Source organism: Barbus barbus (assembly GCF_936440315.1).
Source record: "Barbus barbus genome assembly, chromosome: 36".
NCBI classification, from domain to species: Eukaryota; Metazoa; Chordata; class Actinopteri; order Cypriniformes; family Cyprinidae; genus Barbus; species Barbus barbus.
Window position 1 is genome coordinate 23596066 of NC_136714.1, and position 18027 is coordinate 23614092.

At 35.7% G+C, this 18027-nt stretch overlaps 1 protein-coding gene across 2 annotated transcripts in view; it reads left to right on the forward strand.

Annotated features, from left to right (window-relative positions):
• LOC306855927 (tyrosine-protein phosphatase non-receptor type 13-like) overlaps positions 1-18027 on the forward strand; it is an 81571-nt gene that overhangs the window by 43775 nt on the left and 19769 nt on the right. The window contains exons 9-26 of one of the 2 annotated variants that reach the window (XM_079394898.1): positions 8-98; positions 1389-1587; positions 2155-2229; positions 2315-2489; positions 3042-3192; positions 4241-4379; positions 4602-4754; positions 5011-5193; positions 5327-5489; positions 6391-6754; positions 8912-9018; positions 10620-10679; positions 12416-12505; positions 12920-13027; positions 13838-13969; positions 14118-14551; positions 15964-16107; positions 16754-16847. In XM_079394898.1, the coding sequence (XP_079251024.1) occupies positions 8-98; positions 1389-1587; positions 2155-2229; positions 2315-2489; positions 3042-3192; positions 4241-4379; positions 4602-4754; positions 5011-5193; positions 5327-5489; positions 6391-6754; positions 8912-9018; positions 10620-10679; positions 12416-12505; positions 12920-13027; positions 13838-13969; positions 14118-14551; positions 15964-16107; positions 16754-16847 (2862 nt within the window). Of the gene's footprint in view, positions 1-7; positions 99-1388; positions 1588-2154; positions 2230-2311; positions 2490-3041; positions 3193-4240; positions 4380-4601; positions 4755-5010; positions 5194-5326; positions 5490-6390; positions 6755-8911; positions 9019-10619; positions 10680-12415; positions 12506-12919; positions 13028-13837; positions 13970-14117; positions 14552-15963; positions 16108-16753; positions 16848-18027 lie in introns of both variants that reach the window. The other variant, XM_079394897.1, reaches the window with a different exon arrangement.

Below are 18027 nucleotides of genomic sequence, written 5' to 3' on the forward strand. Positions count from 1 at the left end.
CAAACAGTTAAGAAGCCGGAAGATTTGAGGCGATACAGCTCTCACGTCGGCCTGTCAGAGCATGATGCCGTTTCGCTCAACAGTGCACAGAGACACAGGTATTCGTTCTTTTTCTCTGATGCTTCCTGCTTTGTCGATCAATCATGCAGTCCTGTCTGTCTGTACCGACCCCTTCTTGAGCTCTTTTGTGGACCCCAGCCCAAGTTAATGATAATCTAAACCCTTAAAAGAGTTAATTTCCTCTCATCCTGTTCAAGTTTAGTTCTGGTTACAAGAACCGCATCTGTGTGTGGTTTTACTGTGAGGACAAAATTTCCCCCAGAAATGATACAAACAGCACAAAATCTCCCTGTGGGGACATCTCCATAGGTAAAAGTGATGAAAATATGTCTTACTTTTAAAAGTAAGGTTTGGGGTAGTGTGTAGTATTGTAGATAGTTAAAACTGTGTTCAAGCAATGAAGTTCACAAATATTGTGAGAAATGTTATTTTGAACACACGTGGTTCTCATGATTTGAAAGGCTCATACATCAGCCAAATAATGCTTTACATGTCAATTAAAGTGTCAACAGGTTTCTGTGGGAGTTAAAGGACGTATGCTATAAATATTAGCATCTTAATATGAAAATCATTGCGGCTACGGGCTGTCTTTGCTAGGATAACTTTTAAGGTGTGTCTGTGTGTTATTTAGATTATGGAAAAAGTGTTCTGCTTATAAATGTATGTGAAGGTGATTTAAAATGAGCATTTGAATTATGTCATCACTATTGTCATAATCGTAGGGCCAAGTTTATGTTAGATACTTTGCACTTTGATATCCCACTGTTTCCCTTGTTCTCTGCCATTAACAACTTATCCAGTGATCTCCCAGCAGTTTTTGTTGCATTTTATTCTTATTTTCCCTGACAAACCCCCAGAAGTAAGTGTGAATACTGTAAAACAAACAACAACAAAAAACTCCCATCTAATGTATTTCTCATTGAGTCAGTTATTCTACTCCTCCCCCTGCTGGTTAAACAGCTGAACTACCCAGCACTGCTCTTCCCTGCAGTAGGTGTTGGCAGCGATGCGGTCATGACAAAGGTTGCCAGGTGTTCCTGTTTTGTAAAGCAGGTTTTGTGGCAGAGTTCAGTAATTGATTCCCTGAGGATGCCCAAGGCGAAGAGCTGCGCCATGGGTCACCCACAGCAACCAGCTGGTTCTGCTATTGGGTGGCATGCCAGAGTGCTTACGTAACACACTATTCTTCATGCTCATTCTGCTAGCAGAGTTAGTTCTCCAGTCCTATTATTATGAATTTTAAGGAAACAAAAGTAATTGATTTCAAAGTAGTAAAAATGCACGGAATTGCTACACTTAAAATCTTCCTGGTTTTGCCTTATTTCCAGACTTTTTGAGGTGGGTCAGGATGAGCTGTCAGGCACAGAACTTCTGATCCAGCGTCAGGAAGAGTTACACAGGATCCAGGAACGGCTGTCTAGAGCTTCCATCTATCCTGGCGAAGACCCCCGTGCCTCCATAATGGACCTGGCGGAGCCCCTTCGCAACAGTCCTTTGGAAGTAGGCCTCCATCCACGCAAATCAAAAGTAATTGAATTCGCTTTATGTATATTGCATTATGAATAATGCAAAGAAAATGTAATCCAGATAATCTGTATTCACTTCAGATATGTCATTCACACCATAACTTTCATGAAGTAATTGTATAATTGCATTTAACTGAATGCTTGTTTATGCAGGCTTGATATAAAAAAAGAATCAAGGTCAACTAAATTCAGTTTCAGTTCATGCAAGTTACTGTGTAAATGACAAAGAATAAAGTAATCCAGTTTAACTGAATTCAGATTGAATATGCCTAAATGCATTTCATTCAGATTTAATTCACTTGTGAATAAAATAACAAATGTATTCACTTTAGATTTGCACTATTCACACTATAACTGGCATTGAGTAATCCAATTCAAATTGAATTCAGTTTATGCAAGCTATAGTGTAAATGATGCAAACATAAAATAATTCAGTTTGACTTAAGATGTTACATTGTAAATTATATATACCTTTTCTGAATGAGAAAGCAGAATCACTTTTAATTCTTATTAAAACTAAGTTTAACTCTGTGGGACCTTTTAAAAATAGAATTTGTTCTTGTTGTAGACTTTGTTTGGCCCTGAGTTTGTGAGGATGAGCAGCGAGCCAACTGTGGTTTTAACCGTTCCTTCGTCCATAATGGTAAGACATCTAATCTGCTTTGCTTTATACTGCTATGTATTTGTGTATATGTATTCATTTATCGTTTTTGCATGTGTTTCAGCAGAACAAGCGTGGGAAGGTGGAGGAGAGTCAGAGGAAGGTGGGGGTGGTCTTACTGAACGGGCAGAAGTTGGAGCTGTGTTGCGATGTGAAGGCGGTCTGTAAGGATGTTTTGGACATGGTCGTAGCTCACATTGGACTGGTCGAGCACCATCTCTTCAGTCTCGCCTACCTTAAAGGTGCATAAACCATCTTCCTTTAAAACTGCTATTAAACCATGCAAAAATCCAGTCCCTAGCTTTCTGACCCCATTAGTATTTTGTATACCTCTCTGTCTGATACAAAAAAGTTAGTCTTGTTTCGTTTGTGAGAGATAAAATTTCCTACACAGTTTTGTGTTTTTTGTTATTTAAGTCTAAATGAAAGCTCCATGCCGAATTTATTAATATCTTATTTCATATTAATTTCCTCTTTTCAATGGCATTTAGGAAGAATTTCCTTGAAATGTCAACAGTATGATTTATTACAGCTTATGTTATGGGTAAACAGGGCTATTTGATCATGAAGTGTGTAAATACAACAGAATAAATGACTGTTGTTCTCTTCCTGACGCGCTGCCCCTGCGTGACTCCTCGGCTTTAATGGACACAGGTGGTTTGTGTCCACAGATGGTTCATTAAGACCTCTGACTCATGCCTCCCAAACCAAAGGCTGCTTTATTTGTTATGCTGCATTGAACTCTTTTAGCATAATCTGTTTGTTTATCTTTCTTTCTCTTTCCTTTATTTTAGATGACGAGTTCTTCTTCGTCGAACCTGATGCCAAACTTTCAAAGGTGGCACCTGACGGTTGGAAGGATGACCCGAGGAAAAAGAAGTCGGATGTCAATTTTAATCTGTTCCTGCGTATAAAGTTCTTTCAGGATGATGTCAGTCTGATACAGTAAGAGCTAACATAATCAGAGTCCAAAAATATAGATTTTTTTCTCATGAGTCAGTATATTTTTTTATGAATTGCAAAATCATTGCAATCTTTACCATTAGAAATGTAGCTAGAAAGCCAAATGCTTTTACAACGATTTAAATTTTATTGTTGCAACTCCAGAACTTTGTGGTTACTTGTTCCTCTTGTTAGGCCACCACAAAGAACATATAAACCAGTTCACAGTGGGTCTCAATTATGTTGCAAAAAATGTTTTCAAGGAAATAGTTTGAAATAGCTAAACAAAAATATATTTGTGGGAGGCACATTTTCTCACTTCACCACCTTTGGCAGCTTCATTTTAGTTTACAGTGTTCGCTCGCACATGCCCAAACATGTGCTGGTGCTCAGTGTTAGGTTTGATTTACTGTTTTGAATTCAAGTCTATTTCATGCACACAAAAGTGCAGTGATATGAATAAATCTATTGAAGCAAATACAGTATATATACACACTATTCTTCAAAAGTTTGGGGTCTGTAGGATTTTTAAATGTTTTTATAAGTGTGTCTTATGCTCACCATGGCTACATTTATTTGATGAAAACATAGCAAAACAGTACAATTGTGAAATATTACAATTAAAACCATTTACTTTTATTTTTTTTTATACATTTTAAAATATATTATATTCCTGTGATGGCAAAGCTGAATTATCGACCATTCTCAAGACAGTTATTATTAATGTTGAAAGCCGTTTGCTACTTTTCTCAGCGCTAATTAATATTATTGTGGAAAATATAAAAATTGTCAGCATTCTTTGATAAATAGAAAGTTAAAAAGAACAACATTTGTAATTTTTGAAAGATTGTGACAATGTAACAATTTGAAATTCTTTAATGTCACATTTAATCAATTTAATGTGTCCTTGCTGAATAATAAAATTAAAAATAAATCAGACAAAAAATCATACTCCATACTTTTGAGCAATTATTTATATTAGCATGTATATACATATATCTGTGTTTTATTCAGTTAACCCAAAATAATTAATTAACATTGTTTTATATAGACACACAATGACCAAACACCAGTACTACTTGCAGCTCCGGAAGGATATATTAGAGGAGCGGGTGCGCTGTGACCTGGAAAATGCCATGATCTTGGCGTCTCTGGCACTGCAGGCAGAGTTTGGGGACTATCAGACTGAGGTACAAACTACATAGGAAAAATAGAGGAATATTTTGTTTGAGATTTTAGAAAATTCTATTCTATTCTATTCTATTCTATTCTATTCTACCCAAAGTGCATTGTATCTCAAATACAAAGATTTTTTGTGAAAAACTAATCTTAAATTCTATATCTACAGTTTATCTTGACCGTCTGAGCATCATCTTATCTCAGTACATATGTTTCCCTCTTTGTTCCATCAGCTTCATGGAAAGACATATTTCCGAACGGAGCACTACCTCCCTGCTTCGGTGCTGGATAAGATCGATCAGACCACCATTAAAGAAGAGCTACCCAAACTCCACAGCTCATACTACAACGCTTCAGAGCAGGAGGCCGAACTTGAGTTCCTTAAGGTCAGGAGCAAAACGCATCAATCCTTCAGTGTGATTCTAGGCGGAGCAATCGCAAGACCAAAAGTTGCTCTTGGAACTTGATTGTGCACATTCACAGACATCAATTGTTTCTTTTTTTAACACGATAAGTGCAATCAGTAATTGTGAATAAATGGACTTTAATTTGTGGACCTTTTTTAATGGACCTTTCCTAAAAGCTGTTGTTGTAGACTGCATGTGATTTAGATCTGTCTCGTCATTTCTCTGTTATGTAAAGGTGTGCCAGAGACTGCCGGAATATGGAGTTCACTTCCATCGTGTGCTTCCAGAGAAGAGATCCCTGACTGGCATCATGCTGGGCATTTACTCGAAGGGTGTCCTCATCTTCGAGGTCCTAAATGGAAATCGAACACCTGTGCTGAGGTTCCCCTGGAGGGACACCAAGAAGATCTCTTTCACGGTAAGATGTTTAAATTTGCATGTTTACATTTAGTGGAAATCACACGGCCATGCTGGAGTTTCCCAGAAAAACCACATGGAATCATTTGGAGTGTCAGTAACACCCTTTATGTCTTTGTGTTTCTGTATGTTAGAAAAAGAAGATTTGCTTGCAGAACACTTCGGACGGGATCAAACATCTGTTTCAGACAGATAGTCAGAAGACCTGCCAGTATCTGCTGCACCTGTGCTCGGCCCAGTACAAATTCCACCTGCACATGAAAGCCAGACAGAACAACCAAGAACTGCAGGACCTGGGTAAGAACTGAGAAATCAAACATTTATGTTTTACACTTTATGAATGCAAAGAAAGCACAAAAACACCATACATTTTGTAAATATAGATTCAAATTTTTATTTTTATTTGACACTTTTTAAAGAAATCAGTACTTTTGTTCATAAAGGATGCGTTTATAATGTTAGAAAAGATTCCTGTTCATCAGATAATCCTGAAAAAAAAATCAACATTGATAATAGTAGTGAATGTTTCTCCAACAGCAAATCGGCATATTAGAATGATTTATGAAGGTCATGTGACTCTGCAGACTGAAGAGTAATGATGCTGAAAATTCAATTTTGCCATCAAAGGAATAAATATTCCACAATACGACTGTTTTACTGTACTTTTGTTCAAAGAAAATGTTTAAGAAAAAAGCTTACCGACCTCAAACTTTTGAGCAGGATTTGATTAATTTACTTAGAATAAAAATTTTGTAATAAACAAATCACATTCTGTTTTCAAATTTTCTTCTGAGATGAGAGCACCATTTTAAAGACAGAAGAAAGACCGCTTGAGAACTTCCGATGTTTAATTTCCATAATTCAGAAATATTTGCATCAAAGAGAAAACAACTTTTGGTTTCAGGCAGAATATAAGATTTAAATTAGTTATTAAACAAAATTAGAAAAGCTAATTTGAAATAAGAAGCCTTGAGAAAACTGGGAAGTGTTCCAAATGGCCCATTCTCCTCAGGCTGCTCTTGAAGAATTGGCATTAAACTGAAAGTTGCAGGTTTGAAAACGCACTCTAGGGTCAATACAAGCCATAATGTAGAAAGTTGGTTCTTTGTTGTGTAAGGGCACAAATGCCATGCAGACTGAAGTTCTTTGATTTAACGGTTGCTCTTTTCTTGTCCTTTACCATCCTTTTTCCCTGCAGAGAACTCTCCTCTGAGCAGTCTGCAGTACTCTGATGGGATGGGTGCAGTTAGTCTGTCCCCCAGCTCTGACACTGAACTCTACAAGAGGATGTCCTACTCTGAGATCTCCCTCAACAAGAGTTCAAGTCGGATCTCTGTTCCTCCTGAACCGCCCTATCAGGGGTTCAGCAGCAGCTCCAACCCCAGGATGAAGAGTCGTTCCCATCATAACTTGGGTCAGCTGCCTGAGTCGCCAGAGCACAGGACGGTGCCTTTCAGTAGCCAATCACAGAGCAGCATGACACGATCACAAGTGCTTGCATCCACACACCAACGTGCAAGCTCCGACACTGACTCCATCGCTGTCGCCAGACAGCAGGAAGGGTGAGAGACATTATTTATAAAACAAATTACATTCTTTTGTTATTCACTGTCTTGTAGTTTTTACGTTCTCATCTCATCTCTCACCTTCAGTTTGTCTTTAGTACGGTCATTACACCCGTCTCACTTTCCTCTCTTTGTACCAATCTCCTGCTCGGAGTAATTTTTTTATTTTCATTTTTTGTAAATCTTTACACTCATTTTACACTTATTTTACAATGTCTTTACACCCATCTCACTCTCCTTTTTGACGTCTTTGTCCCGGTCTCACTCTCCTGATCCATACAGTTTGTCTTATTTCTTTCTACTTGTCTTAATATCCATTTTCATTTTTTTTCAGTGTCTTTATACCTCGCTCATTCTCCTGCTCTGAATTTTGCATGTCTTTACACCCGTCTTGCTCTCTTCTTCTGCTGTAGTTTGTTTTTATTATATAATTGAATCTCAATCTCTTGATTTAAAGGGCTAGTTCACCCAAAAATGAAAATTCTGTCATCGTTTACTCACAAAGGCACCATTGACTTCCGTAGTAGAAAAAAAAAAATACTATGGAAGTCAGTGGTGCCCAAGAACTGTTTTTTCCAACATTCTTCAGAATATCTTCCTTGGACATTCATACAGGTTTGGAACTACTTGAGGGTGAGCAAATGATGACAGAATTTACATTTTTACGTGAACTATCCCTTTAATTCAGTTTGACTTTTTTCTTTACACCTATAACAATCTCTAAAAAATTTTTTTCTTTTTTACAATTTCTTTTATATCTTTACACCTTTCTTACTCTCCTGTTCTGAAGCAGTTTTGCTTTTCATTTTTACACCCGTCTCACTTTGTTGCTTTGCTGCAGTTCGTTTTCACTTCACACCTGTCTTTCTCTCTCATTGTATGCCCTTTAATGCCTTTATACCCATTTCACGCTCTCACTCTCTACCTCTGGCATGGTTTCACTTGTCTTCATACTTATCTCACTCTCCTGCTCTGCAGTGCTGTTTTACAACATCTTTACATCCATTTTTTTTTTTTTAGATTAGATTCAACTTTATTGTCATTGCACATGTAAGGTACAGGGCAACGAAATGCAGTTAGCATCTAACCAGAAGTGCAATAAGCAGAGGTACAGGATATACAGTGGCTACAATATGTTACATATGTACAGAAATATACAGATAAGGCAGTAGTACTATGGACATAATTTACCATTTTTTTAAATACTATCAGTATGATATACAGATGGGTGATATGAACATACTATACAGATGGATTGTGCAGTAAATGTATGTACACTATGAGCAAAAACTATGAATATAATTACAAATGGATATGAATAAGCTATAAATTAAGATATATAAACACTAGTGCAATGAACATTGAAAGTGCATAGAAATTGCACCTTTTCCATCCATCATCTTTTCCTCATCAGTTGTAAATAATGTCTTTACACCTGTCTCACTTTCCTAATCTTGTAAAATTTGTTTTGTAATGTTTGATAGATAATAACTAACTTTAGCGTCCTGCTATGTCTTTTTTGTATCTTTGCACCCAATTTACACTTATTTCACAGTGTCTTTACATCTGTCTCGTTCTCCTAATCTGCTGTAGTTTGGTTTATTTCTTCAAAACATTGCCATTGAGTCTACTGTCTTACATCTTTATACTCAACACTCCTTCTCTGCTACTTTTAGTTTATTATTCCCATCTCCCTTCCATGCTCGTCTGCAGTTTGTGTTCTAATTTCTTTACGCCTGTCGCACTCTCCTGTTCTGCATTTCTCTGTTGCTCTGTCGCTTGGCACTGAGCTGCCTGGGGCCAACAGCATTAATCAGTTCTCATGGGAGACAGACAGCCGCTGTGTATGTGAGAGTGACAGTCTTGAAACTATGTTTGCAAACATTTTTATGTTCCTGTGAAGATAATTGTAATGTTTTAGACTCCATGATGGTAATGCATGCTCAGTGGGTGAGATCTTGATTTAGCAGATTGTAATCAAGCACGTTTTTATGAACTGAGTATATATAATGCCAGATTCTAAATATGCAGAGTTCCTCGCTCCAGCAATATTATGGATTGATCAGAAAATGAAAATAACTGCATTTATTCCGCTCTGCCTTTGGAAGTAATTGCCTCTGCGCTGATCATTTTCTTTTTTCCCTGCATCATCAGTGTGTTCAGCAGCACGGTCGATGACAGTCCCCACTGGAGCCCCAAAAGCTTGAAGAAAGAGTCTGACTCTTCCTCCTATGAGGACACGGGACAAGCATATGTCGTAGGTGAGGACAGCGAGACACGATCAAGAGTTTCTTTTTTATCTCCACTCGCACCTGGCTCATCACCCTCAAAGAATGTATCTTTCTGCTTTTGAACGTTCTCTAACTTCCTTACTTTGTAGTCTCTCTCTTCTGATAGTCTGTCGGAATAGTGGGCGGAATCTGTCTGTCTCTCTCTGTGGTGTCAGCCGCTGTCTGCCTCTTTCGTTTTATCTTTTTAACAGCTCTCTCCCTCTGTTCCCTCACTGATCTTTTCATTTTACCTCTCCATTTCATCCCGTCAGCCGCTGTCAGATCAGAGAGAGCAGCAGCCCAAATCCTCTCAACATCTTCCTCCGCATGTAGAGAGATGCCATAAAGAGATTACAGTCTGAATGTATGCGCTTGTACATGCATCACTGCATTTCTATATGCCAGAGAATAATACAAGCCTTTATACAATTTAAAAGCCACTTTCAGTGTTTGGCTGATGCTGGTTTTCAGTGGATGTGGTTGATATTACCATGATTTTACCATGCTAAAGAATGGGTTAAATTGACCCTATTTATTTTCTTCATGCATGTTCCAGGTTTTATTGTGCACAGACTTTTGGTGCATATAAATCCAAAGAAATAATTTTTCTTTTTCGGGTGACATACAAAATTATTTGACTTTTTAATCTCTTCATTTTGGTACGTAGCACCATGATTCAGTTAGTTGTTAGTGGAAATTAATTTTGAAATGCATGATGTAAAATGAAAACACTGTTTTGTGTTATCTTTAACCATGATGAAATCATTATTATTGATTTAAAATGACAATATAAGAAAACAGTTTTCAAAAAATATTTGTATTAAATCTGCAGTTTTTTATATATATATTTAAAATAAAGCTCACTAAGGCTGCATTGGTTGAACAAAAATACTGTGAACACATTAATACTGTGAAATATTATTTCAATTTAAAATTGTTTTCATTTGTAATATATTAAATTGAAATTTTATTCCTGTCACGCAAAGCTGAATTTTCAGCAGCAGGAAACTTTGATGTATATAAAGATCAAAAGATAAAAAAAATAAATCTTTTATAATATTATGATTGACTTGACTGTTAATTATAAAGACAATTATAAAAACAATAAAGATCAATTTAATATTTTTCTGCTGAAGAGAAATATTTTTTTAATCCAAAAAACTAAACGACAACAATATTAATAATTAATAATAATACTAATCAGATTGTTCATATAAAAATAGAAGTGTATAAAAAAACTCATCAAATTATCAAATAATATTTACAAATGATATATGGACATATACAATGTAGTAATATTTTATTCATTCAATCAAAGTCAAGCTATCCTTTTTATGAAATCTAATATAAAACAGCAAAAGAAACACACAATGGATAAGATTCAGAAGGCATTAATGTATTTAAAAATGACCCCCCCCCCAAAAAAAAAGTGCATTATGCATTAAAATGTTGCTTTATATTGAAATTGACACAAGGAAGGTGATTGTCAGGATATCAGACTTAATTTCCCCTTTTAGACATATATTTAATTTTTGATGTAGCTGCGCCAGTCTAGTGCTTGATTTTTTATTTTTTTTAATCCTGATCCTCAGGTGTGAGCATGCACAGCTCTGGAGTGCCCTCTACTCCTGCCTCCTCCATAGGAATCACTGGTACGCTATTTACTTTAGCCTTGTGTAGCACAATGTGCTGTACTTTTCTGCCTGTCATCTGTTTCTTTTCAATGGTCAAATTTTATAAGTCCTAAACGTTGGTAGGAAATGTCATGTCCTGGTCTGGCCCTAAAACACAAACATCTGCTAAAATTGCAGTGAACTTTACATGAAGCAAAACAGGCCTGTTTTTAATGTCAATAACAGTAGTTTACCTCTTAGTGACACCGACCTCCGCTTAATCAGAGCTCAGGAACCCAAAGTCTGATGAGAACTTGCCAAATCTAACATGCTCCAGATTGTCTTCTCTGGTGTTTTACATGGCATGGAGAACATCTTTTTCAAAAGCTCTGCTCTCTCGCGCGCACACACTTGGCTCAAGTTTCATTGGCGTCTGTCTCTGGCTCAGACGCATTCTGCTTCGCTAAGCTGTGTGTTTTTTTTATCAGCTCTGCTATACGGCTGTGTTGTGGGCTAATCTCCCTCATCCTTGAGAATGAGCTGCTGGCCATGGCTGTTAGTATAGCACATCAGAGCTGGGCCAAACATAATGCCATCCCTTAGCACCAAGACACTAGTTATGAAAGATAAGTCCAGCTTATGGAGAGCTGTGCATGTGTTTGATACGTTTAATGCCAGTATAAATACACAGAGCAAGCGTTCACTAGCTCTTCCCAGTTCTTCAACTTGTTACATCACAGATGTATACAGTATTTCCTAACTATTCTGTATTTGATCAATTCAAAAATATATTTTCAAGTATACACATCTATCTATCGATCTATCTATCCCACTTTATTTATTAAAGCTACTTATTTATTTTTTTTATTTATTAAAACTACTTATTTATTTTTATTTATTAAAGCTACTTCATTTACTTATTAGAGCTACTTGTTTGTTTATTTATTAAAGCTACTTATTTATTTATTAAAGCTACTTTATTAAAGCTATTTATTAATTTATTAAAGCTACTTTATTTATTTATTAAAGATGCTTATTAGTTTATTTATTTATTAAAGCTATTTGTGACCCTGTACCACAAAACCAGTCATAAGTATCAATTTATGTGTGAATAAATAAGCTTTCCATTGATGCATGGTTTGCTATGATAGGACAATATTTGGCCGAGATACAAATATTTGAAAATCTGGAATCTGAGGGTACAAAAAAAATCAAAATACTGAGAAAATTGCCTTTAAAGCTGTGTAAATTAAGTTCTTAGCAATGCATATTACTAATCAAAAATGAAGTTTTGATATATTTACGGTAGGAAATTTACAAAATATCTTCATGGAACATGATCTTTACTTAATATCCTAATGATTTTTGGCATAAAAGTAAAATCGATAATTTTGACCCATACAATGTATTTTTGGCTATTGCTACAAATATACTCCAGCGACTTAAGACTGGTTTTGTGGTCCAGGGTCACATTTATTTATTAAAGCTACTTATTTATGCATTTATTTATTTATTTAAACTACTAAAGCTAAATAAAAAAAATATATATATGAAATGAAAAGTATTACAAAAATACTTCTTTTTTTTCTATTTTGTGATGCTTGCTTTTTTTTTCTTTTTTTTTTAAATATATACATTTGTAAATAGGATTTTAACTTTTTAATTGTGTTTGTGGTGGATTGACCTTCTGAAAGTTCTCAAAGTGTGTTTGTAGGAATGAACATACTCCATTTTAAAACCCAGACCTCTTCCCCTTTGGTATTTCCCATCCACAGACTCCTTGAAGAAGAAAGTACATGCCTTACCCTCCCCAGAGCGAGAGATACAGACGGTAAATCTGAAGAAAGACGTCAAGTATGGGCTAGGTGAGTAACAAGACCCTCTGCTGCAGAGACGGGTTCGCATGTCCAGTCAGAATGGAATTCTACTGGCACAGAAATGCTGTTAAACGGCTGGATTATCGGAACACACACACACACACACACACACACAACTCTGACAGGAATAAAGCGTAGTGTGATATAGTGCAGAGGTCTGGCAGTCCTCACTGCTCACACACTGTGATTAATGAATCCCGCTCCAGGAGAGAGAATGTCCTGTTATACATCCGCCTCAGATGGTGACCTGCACTGAAATATCTTATCAGGATTCGGCCTCAATAAGAGGTTGTCTATCACTGATAAGAGACATACATTTAGTATATGTACAAATGAGTGCTTCAGTAAGACATCTTTGAGCAAGATGCAGTAGAGTGAAGTGTGTGGTTTTGTTGCGCTCAGGCTTTCAGGTCGTAGGTGGAGAGAATTCTGGCCGCCAGGACCTGGGCACCATCATCAGCTCCATCACACCAGGTGGACCAGCAGATATCAACAGCTGTCTGAAACCAGGTATAAAAGTGAAGAGAGGAGTGGTGCTTTCGCCCTTGATTCTTTACTTATACTCTATGTAGTTCTTTGAATTTTCTGGTTGAAAGCATCACGTTTTAGTGGGGAAATTCACAAAGTTCATGCAAACTTAGCCTTAAAGGATTGTAGAGTGCTTCAAATCATTATAATGTGCTTTGAAGTGATTTCAATGTGCTTTAAATCAGTGGTTCTCAAAAAGGAAGCTTCAGCAAACATCCAAGGGGCAGCAAAATTACTTAAGTATTTAAATTAATAAATTGTTGTCAGTGTATTCAAATAATTAACATCTCAACTAAATTTAAATTCTAAAAAACAGCTAAGTTAAAATGTTTTCTTCCCCTTTAATAACTATTGTTTGTAATACTTTAAATAACTGTGAAATAATTTTAAATGTTTCTAGAATACTTTTTTTTTTTTTAAGAAAATTTAAGGAATGCTTTCCCGTAATCCTTCGAACAATTCCCGAATGACCCAAAAAAATATTTTGTTATTGTAGTTTTAGTATAGCTGAGCTACTATTATAATTTTTATTAATATTTAGAATGTTTAAAAATATATGTATTTTCTGTTTTCATTTTAGCTTTGAAGATTTTTTTTAATTAGCCTTTTAATATATTAACAATTTTTATTTAGTTTTAGTTATTTTATTTCATTAGATGAACTAAACGAAAATGAGAAAACAACATTTTTATTTTTTTATTTTTAGTAATCTATAATAACCCTATTCTAGAACACTAAACATTTTACCTTGTTCAGTGTAAGATTAACTCTACATTTTTGTATTTCCTGAAGGTGACAGGCTGTTGAGCGTGAATGATGTCAGTCTGGAGAGCCTGTCACATGACACTGTGGTGGAGATTCTGCAGAACACCCCTGATGATGTCACACTGGTGGTCTCTCAACCTAAAGAGAGACTGTTTCCAGGTAATGGAAATAATATATTGACTTTGCATGCGGTCATTTTGTAAGAACTATAACACAGTGCAGTAAGATTTCACCCGAATAGACTTTTCTGGAGAAATGTGTATTATCGTGATGATAATACTATAAACAAGCCTGTTTTTGCCTCTAGACTCTCCTTCAGGAATCCGTCACTACAAATCAGCCTCACAAAGTCAGGAAGTAGATGTCGACTCTTCCTCTGAAGATCATACATGCTCCCCCAGCCCTCCTCCTGCTGCCTCCAGCAAAACGTCTCTGCCTCAGTCCATTCGACAGGGGAGCGTCGGCTCACAGGACTCCAGGACAGAGAGCGCCAGCCTCCTGCAAACAAGTCTCAATGGATTCCATCGCAACGTTCCCACCGAGGGTCCCGCACCCGTGCAGTCCATCCCCACTGACAATAAACCCTCTTTTGAAGCTACACCACCAGCTTTACCCCCTAAAACCAGAAAATCCAAAGTGCCAGACGTTCCTAAAGAGCTAGAATTATACTCCGACAGAGGGGATTCGGACATGGATGAAGACACATACTCAAGTAGCCAAGAGAAACATAAGACTAAAAAGGTAGAATCAGTCTCTGTAGTGATTTAAATGAACTTCGACACTCGCTTCAAGGTTTTGAGTTTCTAGTCAGCATCTGTTTGATATGAACTTTGAGATGTGTGCTTTTTAAACTTCACAGAAAATATTAAATTGATTTTTTTGGAATAATAGGACCGTTCTCCCTTGCTCATTCCATCCCTCCTTGTTTTATTTATTTTCAAATATATTTCATATGTACACTGTGCTCTAACCAGGTGTGATTGGACAGGTGTAGTGCCACTTGCCAAGGAAAATGATGAGGAGAGGTGTTTTATTACCTTTCTAAGCAGTTTCCCTTTCTAAATGTCTCATAGACTTGTGTTGAAGGAGATGCTTACACCAAGTTTTGGAGTCAGTAAGGTTTTTTTTTTTTTTAAATGTTAATGAAAGAAGTTTCTTATGCTCACTAAGGCAACTTTTATTTAATAAAAAAAAATATTTTGACAGCAAAACAGTAATATTGTGAAATATTATTACAATTTAAAATAATTTTGTTTTAATATATTTTAAGATGTAATTTATTCCTGTGATGCAAAGCTGAATTTTCTGCATCACTACTCCAGTCTTCAGTGTCACATGACCATTCAGATATTATTCTCATATGCTGATATGACAAGAAACATTTATTATTATTATCAATGTTGAAAACAGTTGTGCTGCTTAATATTTTTGTGGAAACCAGGATACATTTTTTTTCAGGGTTCTTTAATGAATAGAAAGCTCAAAAGAACAGTATTTATTTGAAATAGAAAAAAAAAAAAATAAATAAATAAATAAATAAATATATATATATATATATATATATATATATATATATATATATATATATATATATATATATATATATAACACAAGTGTCTTTTACAGTCACTTTTGATACATTTAATGCACCCTTGCTGAAAACAAGTATTAAATTCCTACAAAAAAAAAAAAAAAAATTAAAATCATACTGACCCCAAACTCCATAGAAACCACATAGGAATGGTGTTGGACCAATGAAAATTCAGTATGGACAGTGCTAAACATCACAGCCGAGTGACTGACTAAATCTTTTGTCATTAATTGCCATAAAGTCTGTGTAGATCAAAAACCCCTAGTTAGTACATGGGTGCATCTCATATTGAATTTTATATTTATCAGTTCCACATTTCTTAGACCTAAGATCAGCGTTTAGGTTCAGTACATACACTTCAGAGTCACACAAATGTCAAATATCAGTGAAAACATTCTAACTGCTTGTGACCGTCCCTCGCTTCCTTTCTGCCCGATTGCATTTCTGAATGTAAATGCAATGCAGTTTTGCATGTCAACACCATTAACCTCTGACCCCTTGACCCTTGCATGTGTACGGCTGTGCACGGCCTTGTATTTACCCAGCTCTTCTCTGTTTACAGGGGGTTTCTCCCAACACCGTCACGGAGACTTTAAGTGCTAGTTGCCCAGAAGTCAATAGCCTCCAGCCTGGAGATCTATTTGACGTTGAGCTGTCCAAAATAGACAGCAGTCTGGGCATTAGTGTCACGGTACTGTTCGGAAAGGTTTCCGCTCTCTTTTTTTTTCTCCTTTGTTTCCCTTTGACTTACTTTTTGTGTGCGTGTGTGTTGTTGTTTTTGTGCCCATAGCCCTCACGCCTTTCTGAAGCTCCTCGCTTGGCTTCAGTTTTGGGAAAGTAGATTTGGCTCTTTGCATGCAGATTTTTACAGGCATTTGAATTGGCTCCTTCACTAACGGTAAAACCGAAACAGTAGGTAGAGCAAAATGCCGAAACCCACACGGCCAAGACAACATGCCACATTTACAGTTGCATTTTGTTTATAACAGAGAAGCACTAATGCCTGCATGGATTTGCATTCACTTGTCTGTGGTGTGATTTTTACAGTGATCTTTTTTGAGATTTATATGTAGGCCTTGTGATTTTATGATTTTTTTTTTTTTTTTAATTCAGCATTTCAGAATACTGCAATGAAATGCATTAATCATCAACTCAATAAATCAAGTGGTTTGCTTTATGATTGTCATAAATCATCGTCATTTGAAAATGGTTCACCCATAATCATGAAATTATATAATGAGCATGTCCAATTGATTTCTTAATACACGCATAGACTCAAAACACAGAGCACAGGCATTATTTTTCCATGATGCCTTTCTTTATGGGTGTATTAACATGTTTGTCTGTCTCAGGGCGGATCAAACACAACAGTGAGGCATGGAGGGATATATGTCAAAGGTGTCATTCCTAAAGGAGCAGCTGAGCTGGATGGGAGGATAGAGAAAGGTAAAAATAAATTGTGTACAGTTTTAAGTATACATAATTGTTGTACTGAATGTAATTTATGCAGATATTTTTAAAATGCATTTAAACAAACATACAATTTATAAAAAATTTAAAAATATTTTTTATTTAATTTTATTTTCACATTTTACAGAAATAATGGCATAATGCAACAATGAATAAATAAATAATCTGTATGGTGGCAACATTTTCTTTTTTACAAAATATATAATATAATATTATCCCCCGGTTTCACAGACAAGGTTTAAGCCTAGTCCCAGACTAAAATGTAAGTCTGAGCTGTTTCAAATGGAAGAAACTTGCACTGAGTGATCTTAAAATATATCAGTGCCTTTGTTTTGTCTCAAGATGGACACCAGTAATGTTTTTTTCTAAGGCACGCTTATAAAAATTACTTAAATATCCTAATAGAACTATGGCCTAATCTTGGTTTAGGCTAAGCCCTGTCTATGAAACCGGGCCTAAATGGAATATATTATATTATATTATAATATAATATAATATAAAAAGATTAAATTCTTGTTTTATTGAAGTTTTTGACTTTTGACTCTTGCTTGCAGTGTATGTTATATAATACATAATTTATGGGACAAAAAATATTAATATTAATATCCCACAAACCGAAGTAGGACAAGCAGTTTGGAAAAAATGGATGGTATGATATGATATGATATATGTGACCCTGGACCACAAAACCAGTCTTAAGTCGTTTGGGTATATTTGTAGCAATAGCCAAAAATACACTGTATGGGTCAAAATTATTGATTTAAATTTTATGCCAAAAATCATTAGGACATCAAGTAAAGATCACGTTCGATGAAGATATTTTGTAAATTTCCTACTGTAAATATATCAACTTAATTTTTGATTAGTAATATGAATTGTAAGAACTTTACAATGCAAATTTCTCTATTTTGATTTTTGTTTTTTGCATCCTGCAGATTCCCAGATTTTCAAATAGTTGTATCTCGGCCAAATATTATCCTATTCAAACCATACATCAATAGAAAGCTTATTTATTCAGCTTTCAGGTGATGTATAAATCTCAGTTTCGAAAAATTGACCCTTATGACTGGTTTTGTGGTCCAGGGTCACATATGATATATAATTTATTAAAAAAATGGAATATTAATATCCCACAACCCTACCCTAGGATAAGCAG